The sequence below is a fragment of the Stomoxys calcitrans genome, chromosome 1 (assembly GCF_963082655.1).
Source record: "Stomoxys calcitrans chromosome 1, idStoCalc2.1, whole genome shotgun sequence".
In the NCBI taxonomy this organism is placed as follows: Eukaryota; Metazoa; Arthropoda; class Insecta; order Diptera; family Muscidae; genus Stomoxys; species Stomoxys calcitrans.
The window spans coordinates 165,273,999-165,292,831 of record NC_081552.1 but is presented as its reverse complement, the minus strand read 5'-3'; the positions used below and the strand labels follow the sequence as shown (position 1 = coordinate 165,292,831).

General features: G+C 40.0%; 2 protein-coding genes across 5 annotated transcripts in view; one reads left to right on the top strand and one right to left on the bottom strand.

The window, feature by feature from the left end:
- LOC106091595 (uncharacterized) overlaps window positions 1-18,833 on the bottom strand; it is a 1,079,098-nt gene that overhangs the window by 7,686 nt on the left and 1,052,579 nt on the right. The window lies entirely within an intron of this gene.
- LOC106094866 (probable insulin-like peptide 3) lies at window positions 7,146-8,370 on the top strand. The gene is made up of 2 exons (XM_013262105.2): window positions 7,146-7,365; window positions 8,056-8,370. Exons 1-2 carry the CDS (start codon window positions 7,209-7,211, stop codon window positions 8,265-8,267), a joined length of 369 nt encoding a protein of 122 aa, XP_013117559.1. The 5' UTR covers window positions 7,146-7,208; the 3' UTR covers window positions 8,268-8,370.

Below are 18,833 nucleotides of genomic sequence, written 5' to 3'. Positions count from 1 at the left end.
AATAGGTCCATAAGCTGATGTAGCCCCATACAAACCAATCACCAGAATGTGCTTTATGAGCCCCCTGAGTGCGCAATTCTCATCCGATTTAGCTGAAATTTTTCACAATGACTGCTACTCTAACCCCAATTTTTGGTAACTTTGGCCTGAATCGGTCTATAACCTGATAAAGCTCCCATATAAACCGTAATGTACTTCTTGAGCCCTTAGAGTGCACAATTTTTACCCACTTCGGTCGAAATTTTTCACTATGCACTTCTACTATGGCCTCAAACATGCGTGTCAAGTATGGTCAGAATAGGTTCATAACCTCCCATATAACATATATTGATATGACTTTTTCAGAAACTACGGAAACCAATTTTTATCTATTTATTGCCCATCTACCTATTATGATAAATCGAGCAAAGAACTTGACAAAGCCGAACCATGGTGGAGGGTAAATAAGATTCAAAACGGCCGAGCTTAGCGCGCATTTACTTGTGTTTTCGTAATGGCTCAAAAAAATGGCTGGATTTCATGAAATTTTAATTATTTGTTTCTAAAAAAATAAAAGGCTATACGTTTATTAAAGTACTCTAGTCGCCCGATATATACTCCCAAGATGTAATTGTATCTGTAAAGAAAGTACCATTTTCATATATCGCCCGGTATATACTGTTAATGTGTAACTGTAACCAAATATTAAGAGATGTAGCTCAATCGGTAAAGAAAGTAACATTTTGAACGTACAAACTTAAGCAAGTAAAAACGCATTTAGTTCGTCCGGGCCGAAATTTAGATACCTACCACCATAGGTATATATTTCATAATCCGGTGAAAAATGCATTATGTATGCACCCATAGCAGCTATATCCAAATATGGTCCGATTTGGACCAAATTCGGCACGGACATTGAGTGGTCTAATAAATACACTTCACTGTTCAATTTTGGTCTTTTTGGCAGCTTATCCAAATATAGACCGGTCTGAACCATAAAGGACACAGATGTCGAAAAGCCTAACATAAGACACTCTGTCATATTTCAGCAAAATCGGATAATAAATGCGCCTTTTATGGGCCCAAGACCTCAAATCGAAAGATCGGTCTATATGGCAGCTATATCCAAAATTGGACCGATTTGAGCCAAACTTAAGAAGGATTTCAGGTGTCCTAATACAACGCACTGTCTCAAATTTCAGCCAAATCGGATAATAAATGTGGCTTTTATGGGCATAAAATCTTAAACGGCAGATCGGTATATATGGCGGCTATATCATGATGTAGTTTGATTTACCCCATCTTTGAACTTAACCTGTCTATGGTCAAAAAAAGTATCTGTGCAAAGTTTCAGCTCAATATCTGTATTTTTAAAGGCAGCAACGAGATTTCAACAGACAGACAGACGGACGGACGGAGAGACGGAAGGACATGCCCACCATCCTTCGGTGGTGGGCATAAAAGGTCTCCTATTCTCCCAATATATACTGTCAAGGTGTAACTCTATCCAAATTGTGAGGACTTTAGCTAAATCCGAAAAGAAAGTCCCATTGTGTACGTTTTTAAGTACCTAAATGAACTAATCTCAAAAGAAGCTTCTAGTCTCCCAGAATATACTGTATTCCAAATTTTCGAGCTCTAGCTCCATTCATAAAAAACGTACCAAAGAATACCAATTATAGCACTAAAATCACGGTTTTCTTACTTCCGGTATGATTTGTTACGACACATTATAGTACAAAATAGTAATTTTACTATTTTGTACTATAATGCAATTTTTGGTGCTTAGGTAATGCGGATATGAATCCGCCCCATGCCACTGAAAACATATACCTAAGCCAATAATCGGTTTGTTGTGCGCTCTAAGTACTAAAAAGTAACCTCGAAAAAAAAATCTAAATAAGGAATTCCGTGCTACTTACAAAATCCTTAATTGTTTTCCATGCCACACCGTTAAGTTAGTTTATGTTTGGTATTGTGTCCCCACCGGTACGAAAGCCAGGCAATGTCATAGCCGAAAGCCGCATGTCGTACACATGCTATAACACATGCCGCACCGATTTTACATAAGTGAGCTCCTAGTCCTATGTGTCCCGTTATGATACCGAAAGCTATACTGACCTCCTTCTTACTTCCTTTCAGTAATAGCATAGTCTTCTCACGATCTGGATCTCCCCATAAGATTATCGTCGTCCTACCGACCGTTTCGCTGTTCCACACGGTTGCATGCGCATTCGCCTTAAACTCGGACTGCGTCGACTCGAAAGGCTTCGGGATAGCCAAGTTTATTGACGGCAGTTCTCTGGCCTTCACTGCCAAATCGTTTGCTTTCTCATTCCTAGTTACTCCGCTATGGCCCGGCACCCAAACGCAATTGGGCAATAAATGAGCTTTTAATAGGCCCAAAACCTCAAACTCAGAGATCGGTCTATATGACAGCTATATTCAAGTCTGGACCGATCTGTGCCATAGCAGAAGAATGTCAAGGGGCTTAACTTAACTCACCGTTCCAAATTTCGGCGACATCGGACAATAAATGCGCCTTTTATGGGCCCAAAACCTTAAATCGAGAGATCGATCTATATGGCAGCTATGTCCAAATCTGATCGGATGAGGGCTCAATAAAGAAATATATCGAAGGGCCTAAGACAACTCACTGTCCCAAATTTCAGCAAAATCGGATAATAAATGTGACTTTTATGGGCTTAAGACCCTAAATAGGTGGATAGGTCTATATGGCAGCTATATCCAAATCTGGTCCGATCTGAGCAAAATTCACGAAGGATGTCGAAGGACCTAACACAATTCACTGTCCCAAATTTCAGCGATTTCGGACAATAAATGTGGCTTTTATGGGCCTAAAACCCTTAATCGGAGGATCGGTCTATATGGCAGCTATATTAAAATCTTGGCTGATCTGAGCCAAATTGACGAAGGATGTCGAAGGGCCTAACACAACTCACTGTCCCAAATTTCGGCAAAATCGGATAATAAATGTGGCTTTTATGGGCCTAAGACCCTAAATCGGAGGATCGGTCTATATGGCAGCTATATCCAAATCTGGACCGATATAGCCCATCTTCGAACTTAACCTGCCTTTGGAGAAAAAAAAGAATCTGTGCAAAGTTTCAGCTCAATATCTCTATTGTTGAAGCCTGTAGCGTGATTTCAACAGACAGACGGACAGATGGACGGACATGTCTAGATCGTCTTAGCTAATCAGGAATATATATACATTATAGGGTCGGAAATGTACATTTCGATGTGTTGCAAACGGAATGACATAATTAGTATACCCCCATCCTTCGGTGGTGGGTATAAAAATAAGCTGAAATCCATCAGTAGTGTCGACAGGGGTAGAAAAATCCTTCCTGCCAAATTTCGAGTGGATTGGTTTACAAATGACGATGTTATTGCAATATTAGTCTAAATCGGACTAACATATATGTGAGCTATGTGCAAATCTGAACCGTTTTTTTTTCTTTCTTTCTTTCAATAGTTTTTGTGTCTAGGCCAAAAAATATACGTGCCAAATTTGAAGACGATCGGATGAAAATTGCGAGCTGTACTTTGTATACAAATTTACATTGACAGACAGACAGATGGGTTTAGCTCTCTTCCTTCTGAGTGTTACAAACAAATGAACTAAATTATATTATCCTGTACTACAGTAGTAGCGTAAGGTATCATATAGTCATTCAACATTTATTTCCTAGTTGTAGCTACATGTTAAATTTCAGAGATAGAGCTCAATCCTTAAAAAAAAAACATTAAATGGTACCAATTGTGGCTCTAGGCGTGCGTTTCCTCCCGTTTTCAGCACCTTTTTCAAAATGTTTCTTTTCGCCTCCATTTTAACACAACAGCATAATTTAAGCCAAGTTTAGAAGTTCTAGCTCCACCCGTTCATCCTGTGCAAAGTTAGCCTATTTCGTTAATTTTTTGTACTTCAGTGCTCGAAAGTCCAAAATCTCATTTACTCACACAATTTAGGTTGCCAAAGCGCACCTAAGTTCCAAAATTCAGAGCTTATGCTCAACTTACAAAAAAAGTACCAAATAGTATCAATTGTGGCACTTAACTTACTATTCCTCCACCTTCCGGTACGATTTTTGGAACTTTTTGACTCTAATCTTACTTTTTTTTTGAGACACTCCTTAATTTCGCTTTTTCGTACTTTTAGGTACTGTGTGGCACCTAAACTTACGATTATTATCAAATCACATCTTATTCCGTGTCTATGGCCCAGACCAACATTAGCACCAAATTTCAGATTCTAACTTTAGTTAGCCGTTTGGGGGCTCATTCAGTCATGCTCATTATTCATATAAATAGAGAGGACGGGATTAGTTAACTTTCAACACCATATGTGTATACATTTTTCTATTTTTCCTTTTGGTCAGACGCCTTTTACACTCGCCAATATTAATTCAAAATAATACTCATACAGTTCATTTGTATAAATAACTAGCTGTCCCGGGCCCGCTCCACTGCGGCTTCTTTTACTTTATATAGAACAAAAGTTTCCTTGGAATATTTATTTTCGACAATTAAAGATCTTTTAGTGAAATACCATGCTACGAAAATAATATATCGCTTGACTAACAGTTTAACAATTTAAGTGCCTTTGTCCGAATCTCCCATATGATCTTTATTGGTCTACGAATTTAAGTTTGGATGTAAGGTGTACTCCATTCTTAAAATACTTCATTTCAGCCCGATATTCTCATGATGTCTGATTTAGTGGTTTTTTCGGGGGAGAGGTCGTCCCGCAGATACTTGGCCCTGAAAAAATATCGGCATCGTGCTCTTCTCTCAAATACCATTTATTTAAACCCCATATTGCCGTTGGCTTAAGAGGAGTTTACAGGATGAGGCGTCCCCCAAACACATGGCCCCAAAATAGGTTATCAAATTCGTTTTCTAATCTCAAATACCTTTCATTTGAGCCACATATTGGCATGGTCTAAAAATTTTTTCCCTTTGGAGTTGTCTTGGGAAAAAGGTAATGCCCTAAATACATGGTCCTACATTCGGATATCAAATTCGTATTCTACTCCCAAATACCTTTATTTGAGCCCCATATTGCGATGGTCCCTAAAAAGTTGCTGTTTATGGGGTATTTTAGGAAAGGGGTAGACCCTCAGAAAATTAGTCCCGAAAATGGGTATCAATTCTTGCTCTACCCCCCAATACCTTTCATTTAAGCCCCATATTGTCATGGTCGGTAAATATGCCCGATTTAGGGGTGTTTTGGGGAGTGGGGTGGTCCCCCAAATTCTAAGCCCTGCAAATATATCAGCAATATAGCCCTGCAAATATACCTGCAATATATCAGCAACGTGATCTTTTTTCATATATATATCATTTATGGGAACTCCATATTGCCATTGCCCTCAAAATTGGACATCAAATTCGTTTTCTAATCTCATTTAAACTCCTTATTGCAAAAGTCAGCATATATGTCCGGTTTGGGGTATTGGCCCTAAAAACTATGAGTATTTAGTTCCACTCTCTTTAAGACCCAAATTGTCTTGGTGAGCAAATACGTCCTATTTGGGGGTTGTTATGGTGGGGGACGTCCGCTAGACAGTTGGCTTCTAATATTGATATCAGATACGTGGTCTACTCCCACATACCTTTAATTTAAGCCCCATATTTCATGACCGGCTTGGGGGTGTTTTGGGGGATCAGTGAGTTGGCCTTGAAAATATATATCGGATTCGTGTTCCACTTTAAAAACCCTCTTATTTGAGCCTCATATTGCAATAGTTAGCAAATACTTCCTATTTGGGTGGTATTGTGGGGGTAGGGTGGACCCATAGACACTTTTTCCGAATATTGATATCAAATTCGTGCTTTACTCCCAAGGACCTTTCATTTGAGCCCCATATTGCTATGGTCGTAAATTTGTTCCCTTTGTGGGATGTTTTCGGGGAGAGGCGGCCCCCCAAACACTTGGTCCCTTATTTGGATATCAGATTGGAGTTCTACACTCAAATACCTTTTATTTAAGCCCCATATTTCCATGGTCAGTAAATAAACCCTCTTTGGGGGGTGTTTTGGGAAAGGAGAGGACCCCCAGAAACGTGGTCCAACATTTGGATATTAGATTCATATTCTACTCGCAAATACCTTTCATTTGAGTCCCATATTGCCATGGTCGGTAAATATGTCCGATTTAGGGGTGTTTTGGGGCTTGGGGTGGTCCCCCTAGCACTTGGTCCGACAATTGGACATGAGATACGTTTTCTTATCCTAAATACCTTTCATTTGGTCTAAATATATGTTTGGTATGTTTTAGGGTGGGGCAGCCCCCCTGGGTACCCCATCCGAAATTTGGATACCAAATTTTTATTTTTAAGGTACTATATGAAAGCACACAAAATTTCGCTTAAATCGCACCACCCATCTCCGAGATCTGGCGTTTCTGAAAATTAGGGTAAAGGGGAGGGTCCGCCCCTCCTTCAGATATGAATATATGTAGTACCCTATTTTCACCACCGGGTCAATATGCACCATTTGTGAAAATGTCAAGAAAATCGGTTCAGCCGTTTCTGAGTTTATTAGGAACATACAAACAAACACAAATTGATTTTTATATATAACATGTCTTTTTGCTTGATTTTTATAACCTTGATATCGTTCTGTTCCGTAGGTGCCACATTTAGAATATATTTCACAGTTCACTTGATAATTATTTATACATAAATCCACGTCACACAATAAAATGTTTTAATTTTTTAATTTAAGACAGGCAAATATGTCAAAATCCTATCATCCACGAACTGTTAGTGTGTGCGTGTGAGCAAAGTAAGACCTAATTTGCATTTTAAATATGCTGACATTAAGCTTTCGACCTAATACGTGTTGACATCCTGCGCGGGGTTTATCGTAACAACCGCTAAGGCCACATTGCGTGTTAGCTACAGCCATAGAAGTAAGTAGCAAGAATAATAAGAGCGAACAAAATAAAATATGATATGAAGACAACACTCGTGATGAGATGTACAAATTTCCATATTGACTTACTTCATAGGCGCCTTTCAAGGTCCTAGATTTCATGAAACTTCAATGTTTATGGACTTATTCATTGGTAGGTGTCAAAACATGCGCTGACTATATAAGACCGAAATATTAGGTCTTACAACACAGTAATCCGAAAGTCTCTGAGGACCAAACAGTCACAAATTACACTAGCTCCCCACAGGAAATTAACATAAATAAATATGAAACTCTTTGGTGTCCTGTTCATCTTTGCTGTGCTATACGAGATTAACTCAGCCTCTCGACTCTGTGGACCAACTTTGGCACAAATTCTAGAGGCAGTTTGTGTAAAGGGCTACAATGGAAAGCTTGTGAGCAAAAAGTCAAGTAACAAGGCATGTAAGTAAGACGCCAATGTCATTCATACATAGAATAATTACCCAAAAGTTGCGTTGAAATCTATAGCAAATATTGAAAATATCTACTAAATGTCAATAAAACTACATTAAATGTTAGTGATCAGTGCAAACTTTTCTAGATAATTTAAAATAAATGATTTGAATGCACCTAAGATCAAAAACTTCGAATTCCAATTAAAACTTTTATGTAAAGTTAAATCTTTCTTGTTCTCAGCCCAATCAAATATTTGTTTAACATAAGAAACAAAACTTAATTTTTGATTATAATGACTTGTTGTAGAAATGTCGATTTCATCTGTTTTTGCGCTACTTTTTATATTGGTTGTTTCATTTTGTTGTCGGATTTCTTTGGCCATCTGAAACCAATAGTGTTTATTGCAATGGTGGAAGCATGTCTTTTTGAGACGACAATTGGAACATATCAGCGTACCTTTCTTCCAGCGCAGTAAGAAAGGGAAACCACCAACTGCCGATATCTCTAACTAACATCAGCAGCAACCATAATGCCAAAAACCTTTGTCATTTTGCCTGAAAATTTTTAAAAAGGATTTTTATTTTTCTTTCTATTATAATTAGAAACAACCACAAACCTCATTAGTTTCATCTGGAAAAAGACATCCAGTTTATTGGTTCATTTTATTTATTTTTTTTCTAAATTTTGATCTTGCAGTGGTGCCACGAGACATGGCTGTCTTGAATATGTTTAACGAGATCGATGATGAGGAACCATTCAGATCAGACTCTCTTTTAAATGATATGCTATTTAGCGAGCACTTCAATACTGTGGCCAAAACACGAAGACAACGACATTTCAATGGAGTATATGATGAGTGTTGTCGTAAAGAATGCACCTTAGACGAGTTGGCCGGATATTGCCTTTAATTCATAACTGCCTTATACACATACACATATATCTAAGAACAAATCAAGAAAGTATTGAAAATAAAAGCCAAACTACTAACTTTTTAAGCACATATTCACATAAGTATAGAGTGATTTGTTAAGAGCTTGATAACTTTTTTAAAAAAAAAAAACGCATAAAATTTGCAAAATCTCATCGGTTCTTTATTTGAAACGTTAGATTGGTCCATGACATTTACTTTTTGAAGATAATTTCATTTAAATGTTGACCGCGGCTGCGTCTTAGGTGGTCCATTCGGAAAGTCCAATTTTGGGCAACTTTTTCGAGCATTTCGGCCGGAATAGCCCGAATTTCTTCGGAAATGTTGTCTTCCAAAGCTGGAATAGTTGCTGGCTTATTTCTGTAGACTTTAGACTTGACGTAGCCCCACAAAAAATAGTCTAAAGGCGTCAAATCGCATGATCTTGGTGGCCAACTTACCGGTCCATTTCTTGAGATGAATTGTTCTCCGAAGTTTTCCCTCAAAATGGCCATAGAATCGCGAGCTGTGTGGCATGTAGCGCCATCTTGTTGAAACCACATGTCAACCAAGTTCAGTTCTTCCATTTTTGGCAACAAAAAGTTTGTTAGCATCGAACGATAGCGATCGCCATTCACCGTAACGTTGCGTCCAACAGCATCTTTGAAAAAATACGGTCCAATGATTCCACCAGCGTACAAACCACACCAAACAGTGCATTTTCAACCAGAAATGAGCCTCATCGCTGAACAAAATTTGTCGATAAAAAAGCGGATTTTCTGCCAACTTTTCTAGGGCCCATTCACTGAAAATTCGACGTTGTGGCAGATCGTTCGGCTTCAGTTCTTGCACGAGCTGTATTTTATACGGTTTTACACCAAGATCTTTGCGTAAAATCTTCCATGTGGTCGAATAACACAAACCCAATTGCTGCGAACGGCGACGAATCGACATTTCACGGTCTTCAGCAACACTCTCAGAAACAGACGCAATATTCTCTTCTGTACGCACTGTACGCATTCGTGTGGTTGGTTTAATGTCCAATAAAGTAAACTGAGTGCGAAACTTGGTCACAATCGCATTAATTGTTTGCTCACTTGGTCGATTATGTAGACCATAAATCGGACGTAAAGCGCGAAACACATTACGAACCGAACACTGATTTTGGTAATAAAATTCAATGATTTGCAAGCGTTGCTCGTTAGTAAGTCTATTCATGATGAAATGTCAAAGCATACTGAGCATCTTTCTCTTTGACACCATGTCTGAAATCCCACGTGATCTGTCAAATACTAATGCATGAAAATCCTAACCTCAAAAAAATCACCCTTTATATTCAATTGATTCAACACATATTCTCATTCTTTAATAAGCAACTGTCATAGTAATCAACCGTCATATACAAAGTTCTATCTCTCAGTAAGCAGATATTTTTATACCCACCACCATAGGATGGGGGTATACTAATATAGCCATTCTGTTTGTATCACCTCGAAATATTCGTTTATGACTCCCTAAAGTACTTATATTCTTGATCGTCTCGCCATCGATCTAGCCATGTCCGTCCGACCGTCCGTCTGTCGAAATAACGATAGCGGTGGAATGCAAAAAACAAGCCACTTGGAGTTTTTCACAGCCACTTAATATGAACGTATGTCATTGGGAATTGCAAGTGGGCCATACCGGTTCAGATTTGGATATAGCTACCATATAAACCGATCTCCCGATTTTATTTCTTGAGCTCCTACAAGCCGCAATTATTTTCCGATTTGGCTCAAAGCTTGCACGTAGTATTCAGATGTGGCTTCCTAAAACTGTGCCAAGTACGTTCCAAATCGGTCAATGACCTGATATAGCTCCCATATAAATCGATCTCTCGATTTGACTTCTTGAGCCCTTAGGTTCGGTTAGGCTCAAGTGGCGGTCTGCCATCAGACTCACTATGTAGGGCTGTTCCAGTGGATTTGCCTTTAGTATATACATGCCGATGCCGCGACATGCGATCTCCAGGGATCTTTGCCCTAAGATATGTTTCTATTAATATCCCAAGAGTCTTCAGCATAAAGGATGACAGACTAATAGGACGAAAATCTTTCGCCGTGTGGTAGGGGTTTCCTGCTTTCGAAATAAAAATACCCTTCGTATCCCTCCAGCCCACAGGTATATATGACATTCTGATACAAGCAGAGTATATCTCCCTAAGCCAGGGAACCAGTCTATTAGACATAGCTTGTAATTCAACCGGTGATACAAATTAAAATACCAATATTAAAATATTGGTTTTTTGGTAGCTATAAACAAATAAAGACCGATCTAAACCATATACGACACGGATGTCGAAAAGCCAACATTAGTAACTGTGTAAAATTTCAGCGAAATCGGATTATAAATGTGCTTTTTATGGGGCCAAGACTTAAAATCGAGAGATAGGTCTATATGGCAAACATATTCAAAACGAGACCAATCTGAGCCACATTGAAGAGGGAGCCTTTTATGGGCCCAAAACCTTAAATTGAGAGATCGGTCTATATGACAGATATATTCAAATCTGTACCGATATAGACCAAATTGAAAAGGGATATCGAAGGGCCTAACTCGACTCACTGTTCCGAATTTCAGCAAAATCGTATAATAAATGTGGTTTTTATGGGCTTAAGACCTTAAATAGGCGGATCGATCTATATGGGGGATATATCAAGACATAGTCCGATATAGCTCATCTTCGAACTTATGGACAAAAAAGAATCTGTGCAAAGTTTTAGCTCAATATCTCTATTTTTAAAGACGTGATTTCAACAGACAGGCGGACAGACGGACGGACATGGCTTGATCGTCTTATATTTTTACGACGATTAAGAATACATATACTTTAGAGGGTCGGATTTGGATATTTCAATGTGTTGCAAACGGAATGACAAAATGAATATACCCCCATCCTTCGGTGGTGGGTATAAAAATTAACATAGAAAAATTCTTGTTAGAACCTTTAAGTGGTGCGGGCGTATTTTTATTACGCTGCGCAAGAAATTTCTGTAACTCATAACAGGTTGTAGTTTTCGGAGAAAGTTTAAAACCACTCAAGGATAGGTACGATAGTGTTATCCATTAGGCGGTTGATGATTTCCGTATGTTTCCAGTGGAGCGGCAGGTCTAGAGCCCGGGAATAGGCTTAGAATGGACTCCAAAGACCCAACAGCTGCGGTTGTGGTATCAGGCCGTAGCATGTTTTCAGCTATTGCTATATCGATTGGTGGAGTGCCTGTTCCAGGCTCCACTAGCCGACAGATGTATAGTCAACAGGGGCTTTTGACGAAGACACCCGTTTCGAGACGTTTGGTGTGAATGATCTTAAATCTCTCGCCGAAAGGAATAGGGGCTCCCTAAATTGGGCTCTGAGGTTCGATGCACGGGCCATTCCAAAGGTAACACGTCTAGATTCCTGGAGGGCATCCCGTGCCCAAAAGAACTAAAGCGACCAATGATAATATGGGTCCAAGAACCTATGCTAATGTCGTTAAGGACAGCTTGGTGATGGTTGTTGTCGACAAGTATGGGTAATAGGGCTGCATATCTAGGACTGCCATCTATATACTCTGATGTCCTTGCGTAATTGCCTGGGCCTCTACCAGTTTGTGACGATGCAGGCTGGTATCGGGGCCGATAAAAACTGCTTAATTTCGGTAATCAATGCTCAATTGAAAAGTATCGGTGCGCTCTAAGAGAGATTGGCGAGATCTGGCCAGGCGCAGCACTGGATTAAGTCAAGAAGAAAAATATTCCTTCTAGACAAATGGCACACGCTTGGATACCAAGGATTCCCTCAGAGACTGCAACCCCAATTTTTCAACCACTAACTGGAATATTAGTAGATTGAACGAGGCTGATGGCGACCGGAGACACGTACTAAATTCCGGCTGACCGCCTGTCTTGCAGACCTCAACAAGTCTGAAGGAGTTGCATGCTGCCGATCCTGCAAGTTGACAATGAAGGTGTACGCAAGCGGACTGGTTGGGGAATGGGAAGATGACTCGGTAGTTGTTGCTGAACACTTGTCTGAGGAACTATCGACCACAGGATTGCAGGAGACTGAAAATTCCCCAGCTACGATCGACACAGGAGGGGAAAACGTCGAGACGGGACCCGACAAGCCCTGTGTGGGTGGGTCATCCGGTGGGATTGGGCTCAAGGTGTGCCTGAGCGGGGAAGGACGAAACTCAAAAGGTGCTACGACAGCAGCAGCTAGTGAAGCATCTATGGATGAATCGTCCACACCGCAAGTGTCCAGTGCCCAGAGGAAGAGTGTTTCCAATGCTTTCTCAACTGCCCCTGGATGCGTAAGGAAAGGCATCACGACAAGATCAAACGAATCTTATAAGGATGAACTCCTGGCCGACTCAGAAGATGAGGCTAACTCAACGGTGGTGGAAACTCCAATTCGTGACAATGGTCCGGTTTCTGCAGATAAACCATTTTAAGGTCGCTTTGGTGGCACTAAAGGTCCTTCTGATGGCAGGAGGATTTGACGTGCTTCTTGTCCAGAAACCATGGGTGTGCGGAGGAATGGTTCGTGGACTAAGAATTCTGGGACTTAAACTACTCAAGAGTACGGGGAATGAGAGACACAGACGCTGTATTCTTGTCTATTTTTTTTTTCTTTTCCGTCGCTAAGCACCGAAGATTCAGTAGTAGCCAGCCTTGAAGTAACTAAGTCCCGTTCCTGGCTGGCTTCCTTATATATGGCACACGATTCAGAGAAGCCTAAAGTAGCTTGTTGAAGGCGCTTCTGCAGGGAAAAGGAGCGTCGTTGTGGGAGTGATGCTAATGCACATTACCAAATATGGTCCCGGCACCGGATAACTATAAGCACCACACAGGCTGGAGCTTTCAGTTCCGATCTGTGTGGTGTTAATTGCTATCACGAGAAGCTTAGCTGCAGGCTACCGGGCGCGTCTACAGGTTGCGGAAAGTGGAATGCTCTAAAAGGAGTAACTGCAATTGCAGTGGCGGACAATCAGCTGTATCTAGCGGAGAGTCTCAGTGAGAGGCCGGGCGGCACCGGCTCTTGCATAAATACTGAGTGTATATGATGCTCGATGTGATAAGGCGAGTTATTTGCGTCTTTAAATAACCAATGGCCACAAATTTTCTCATGGCGATCAGTCTCTTGGACCGGAAAGAGCTTGCTTACCTGTAGGAGCTAGTCGAGAATCGCCGCCTCCACATATAGACATGTGGCTACAATAACAACAACCAAATATGGGCAAGGTCGGATATAAACGAATGGAGTGCGTTGCTTATCGAATATAATGTAATTTACAATCTGGCAATTTGTAATAAAGGGAATAAAGCGACCTTCAATATAAGAAACAGTCAGAAGTTACTAAATGTTTTCTTTGTATTGGAGGATATTAGCGGAAGGAGTGTGTTGGATGACCACAGTTTTTCTGATCATCGTTATATTAGTTTCAGCCTTGTCGAAAATTCAACAAAAGTGGAAAAAATACAAGGCGAGCTGAGAAAGGCTCAGAACCAATCCTGGATAGTATTCTGCAGCTCCGTGAAGGATACATCTTAGACCTCTAGGCTGGAGAAGACCCTATCCTCGAAACCTATTGCGTGGGATATATTTAGAAGTCAGATAAGGTGTGGACAATGTCCGATAAGGAAACACTAGAACTACTCGTTGATACACATTTCCCGGGAGACTCTCCAATGGACAACGTGGCTCCAGAATAGGTTATCACTGGTATGCATTCGTCGAAAGTTATTTGAGAAATTGTGTCTGAGTCGAAAATCCTTTGGGTGATATGAAGTTTCGACTGCTTTAAGTCGCTAGACCCTGATGATGTATCACCGCTTGAATTACAAGTTGTATCCAAATGACTGGTTCCTTGCGTTAGGGAGGTAAACTCTACTTGTATTGACATGTTGTATATAACAGTGGGATGGAGGGGCACAAAGATAATTTCTATACCCACCACCGAAGGATGGGGGTATATTCATTTTGTCATTCCGTTTGCAACACATCGAAATATCCATTTCCGACCCTATAAAGTATATATATTCTTGATCAGCGTAAAAATCTAAGACGATCTAGACATGTCCGTCCGTCTGTCTGTTGAAATCACGCTACCGTCTTTAAAAATAGAGATATTGAGCTGAAATTTTGCACAGATTCTTTTTTTGTCCATAAGCAGGTTAAGTTCGAAGATGGGCTATATCGGACTATATCTTGATATAGCCCCCATATAGACCGATCCGCCGATTTGGGGTCTTAGGCCCATAAAAGCCACATTTATTATCCGATTTTGTTGAAATTTGGAACAGTGAGTTGTATTAGGCCCTTCGACATCCTTTGTCAATTTGGCTCAGATCGGTCCAGATTTGGATATAGCTGCCATATAGACCGATCCTCCGATTTAGGGTCTAAGGCCGATAAAAGCCACATTTATGGTCCGATTTCGCTGAAATTTGGGACAGTGAGGTGTATTAGGCCCTTTGACATGTTTCTTTTATTTGGTCCAGAACGGTTCAGATTTGGATATAGCTGCCATATAGACCGATCCTCCGGTTTTAGGCCCACAAAAGCCACATTCATTATCCGATTTTGCTGAAATTTGGGACAGTGAGATGTGTTAGGCCCTTTGACATATTCCTTCAATTTGGTCCAGATCGGTTCAAATTTGGATATAGACCGATTTCTTGATTTATGGTTTTGGGCCCATAAAATGCTCATTTATTGCCCGATGTCCCCAAAATTTGGAACAGTGAGTTAAGTTAAGCCCCTTGACATACTTCTGCAATATCGCACAGATCGGTCCAGATTTGGATATAGCTGCCATATAGACCGATATCTAGGTTTTAGGTTTTGGGGCCATAAAAGACGCATTTATTGTCCGATGTCGCTGAAATTTGGCACAGTGAGTTTGGTTAGGCTCTTCGACATCCTTCTCAAATTTTGCCCAGATCGGTCCAGATTTGAATATAGCTGCCATATAGACCGATCTCTGGATTTAAGGTTTAGGGCCCATAAAAGAGGCATTTATTGTCCGATTTCGTCGAAATTTGGGACAGTGCTTAGTGTTAGGCTCTTCGACATGTTTATGCAACTTGGCCCAAATCGGTCCAGATTTAGATATAGCTGCCATGTAGACCGATATCTCGATTTAAAGTCTTGGCCCCATAAAAGGCGCATTTATAATCCGATTTCACTGAAATTTGACACAGTGACTTATGTTCGGCTTTTCGACATCCGTGTCGTATATAGTTCAGATCGGTATAAGGTATATGAGTATAAGGTATGAAATTTTTACCGAATTTTGATGAAAGGTGGTTTACATATATACCCGAGGTGGTGGGTATCCAAAGTTCGGTCCGGCCGAACTTAACGCCTTTTTACTTGTTATTCCAAAAGCAGGAAAACCTAACCACTCGAAGACGAACGATTTTCGTCCTATTAGTCTATCATCTTTTATACTGAAAACTCTAGAAAGGCTGATAGAAACATATCTAAGGGTAAAGATTGCTGCATGCTTGCATATAGTAAGGAACAACATGCATAAAATAAGGGCAAATCCACTCAAACAGCCCATCACGATCTAGTCACCTATATAGAGGATTCTCGCGCTGCCAAATACACGATGGTAGCATCTCTTGGCATTGAATTTGCTTTGTGTTTCTTGGCACCTACACTACTGCATGAAAGTTTATTAATAACTAACTTTAAGATGCGTATTGTCAGGCCCGGGATCTGCAGAACATGTGACAGCAAGATAAGAAAATAATTAACACTTGTAAGATAAAAACGAAACACTAAAACACAATGGGAGAAACTTGGCCATACTTTTTTATATATATAAATGGTGATTTTTTAGATATTATCTTTTGACAACACTGGTTTAAACAGTTCAAGCGCATTTCATGTTTTGTTTACTGTCAAACATCTGCATTTTGCTGAATTCTATGTTTTTTTATACCCACCACCGAAGGTTGGGGGTATATTCATTTTGCCAATCCGTTTGCAACACATCGAAATAGCCATTTCCGATCCTACAATGTATATATATTCTTGATCACCGTAAAAATCTAAGACGATGTAGTCATGCCCGTCCGTCTGTCTGTTTAAATCTCGCTACAGTCTTCAAAAATGGTTTGTTTTGTCCTTAAGCAGGTTAAGTTCGAAGAAGGGCTATATCGGACTATATCTCGATATAGCCCGCATATAGACCGATCTGCCGATTTAGGGTCTTAGGCCCATAAAAGCCACATTTATTATCCGATTTTCATGAGATTTGTGACAGTGAGTTTTGTTAGGCCACTCCACATCCTTCTTCAATTTGGCCCAGATCGCTCCATATTTGTCCTATTTCTCCGAAATTTGGGTCTTATGTTACGATTTTCAACATCCGTGTCGTTTATGGTTCAGATCAATCTATATTTGGATGTGGCTACCAAGAAGACCAATATTTTTTCTACAAAAGTGACAATGACTTGTACTTGTTAGACCACTGAATATCCGTGTCGAATTTATATATAGCTGCTATGGGGCATAAATTGTTAATTTTTCACTGGATTATGTTGAAAGGTGGTTTACATATATGCCAGAGGGGATGGGTTGATATCAGATACGTGGTCTACTCCGACATACCTTTAATTTGAGCCCCATATTTCCATAGTCGGCAAACATGACCGGCTTGGGGGGTGTTTGGGGGGATGGGCGGCCACTCAGTGACAAGGTCTTGAAAATGTATATCGGATACGTGTTTTTCACTGGATTATGTTGAAAGGTGGTTTACATATATGCCAGAGGGGATGGGTTTCCAGAGTTTGGCCCAGCCGAATTTAGCGCCTTTTTACTTGTTTTATTTTCGAAAAACTTTCCTGTAGCTCTTAAAAATCACCCTTTATAAGGCCTCAACCAATTGGAGGTCACGGTAGCGCAGAGGTAACCACATCCGACTATGACGCCGACTACATGGGTTCGAATCCTGGAAATAACAGCTGAAGAAATTTTCAGCGGCTGTTATCTCCTCTTTATGTTGGCAACATTTGTGAGGAACTATGTCATGCATAGAAGCCATGTAAAAATTCCTCCACACAAAGGTTCAGCACTGCAGGACGCCATTCGGATTCTGCTAAAGAATGGGGTCCCTTATCATTGAGCTGAAATTTGAAAATATTTAAAAAGTTTGGTCCTGTTCCTTAATAGGGCCAAACAACACGAAAATTTGATTAAATTTATTTAAGCTCAACTCTCTTTTCCTTGTTCTTCGAATTTTATGAAGATCCCATGACCCATATTGGCAAACGCGCCGGACATTTCGACATACATTATTACATAATTGGCTTGCAAACATAATTTTATTCAGAAAGAGAAACAAACAAGAACAGAATACAAAACTTCTGTCAAACCAGCAAAAATTAAAGCTTCTAGGAACCAAACAAGGATGATCAAGAGCTATATCAGGTTGAAGACTGATTTCGACCGTGCTTGGTACAGTTGTTGGAAGTTGTAACAGAACAATGCACACAAAATTTCAACAAAATTGGACAAAAATTGTGGCTTGTAGTAGTACTCAAGAAGTCAAATCGGGAGATCGGTTTATATAAAGCAACTAGCTGACCCGGGCCCGCTCCGCTGCGCCTTCTTTTACTTTATATGGAACAAAAGTTTCCTCGGAATATTTATTTGCGACAATTAAAGATCTTTTAGTGAAATACCATGGTAAATTGACTAACAGTTTAACAATATAAGTGCCTTTATCTGCATCCCATATAATTTTAATTGGTCTACGAATTTAAGTTTAGATGTATGGTGTACTCCTTTCTTAAAAAACTTCTTTTCAGCTCGATATTCTCATGATGTCTGATTTAGTGGCGTTTTCGGGGGAGAGGTGGTCTCCCAGATAATTGGCCCTGAAAAATATCGGCATCGTGCTCTTCTCTCAAATACCATTTATTTAAACCCCATATTGCCGTTGGCTTAAGAGGAGTTTACAGGATGAGGCGTCCCCCAAACACATGGCCCCAAAATAGGTTGTCAAAATCGTTTTCTAATCTCAAATACCTTTCATTTGAGCCACATATTGGCATGGTCGAAATTTTTTTTCCCTTTAGGGGTGTTTGGGGATAGCGGTGATGCCCTAAATATATGGTCCTACATTTGGATATCAAATTTTTATTCTACTCCCAAAAACCTTTTGAGACCCATATTGCGATGGTCACTAAAAAATTGCTGTTTGTGGAGTATTTTGGAAAAGGGGTAGACCCCCTGAAAATTGGTCCCAAAAGTGGGTATCAATTCTTGCTCTACCACCCAATACCTTTCATTTAAGCTCCAAATAGACATGGTCGGTAAATATGCCCGATTTAGGGGTCTTTTGGGGATTGGGGTGGTCCACCAAACACTAAGCCCGGAAAATATATTAGCAACGTGCTCTATTCTCATATATCTATATATCATTTATTTAAACCCCATATTGCCATTGCCCACAAAATTGGATATCAAATTCGTTTTCTAATCTCATTTTAACTCCTTATAGCAAAAGTCAGCAAATATGTCCGGTTT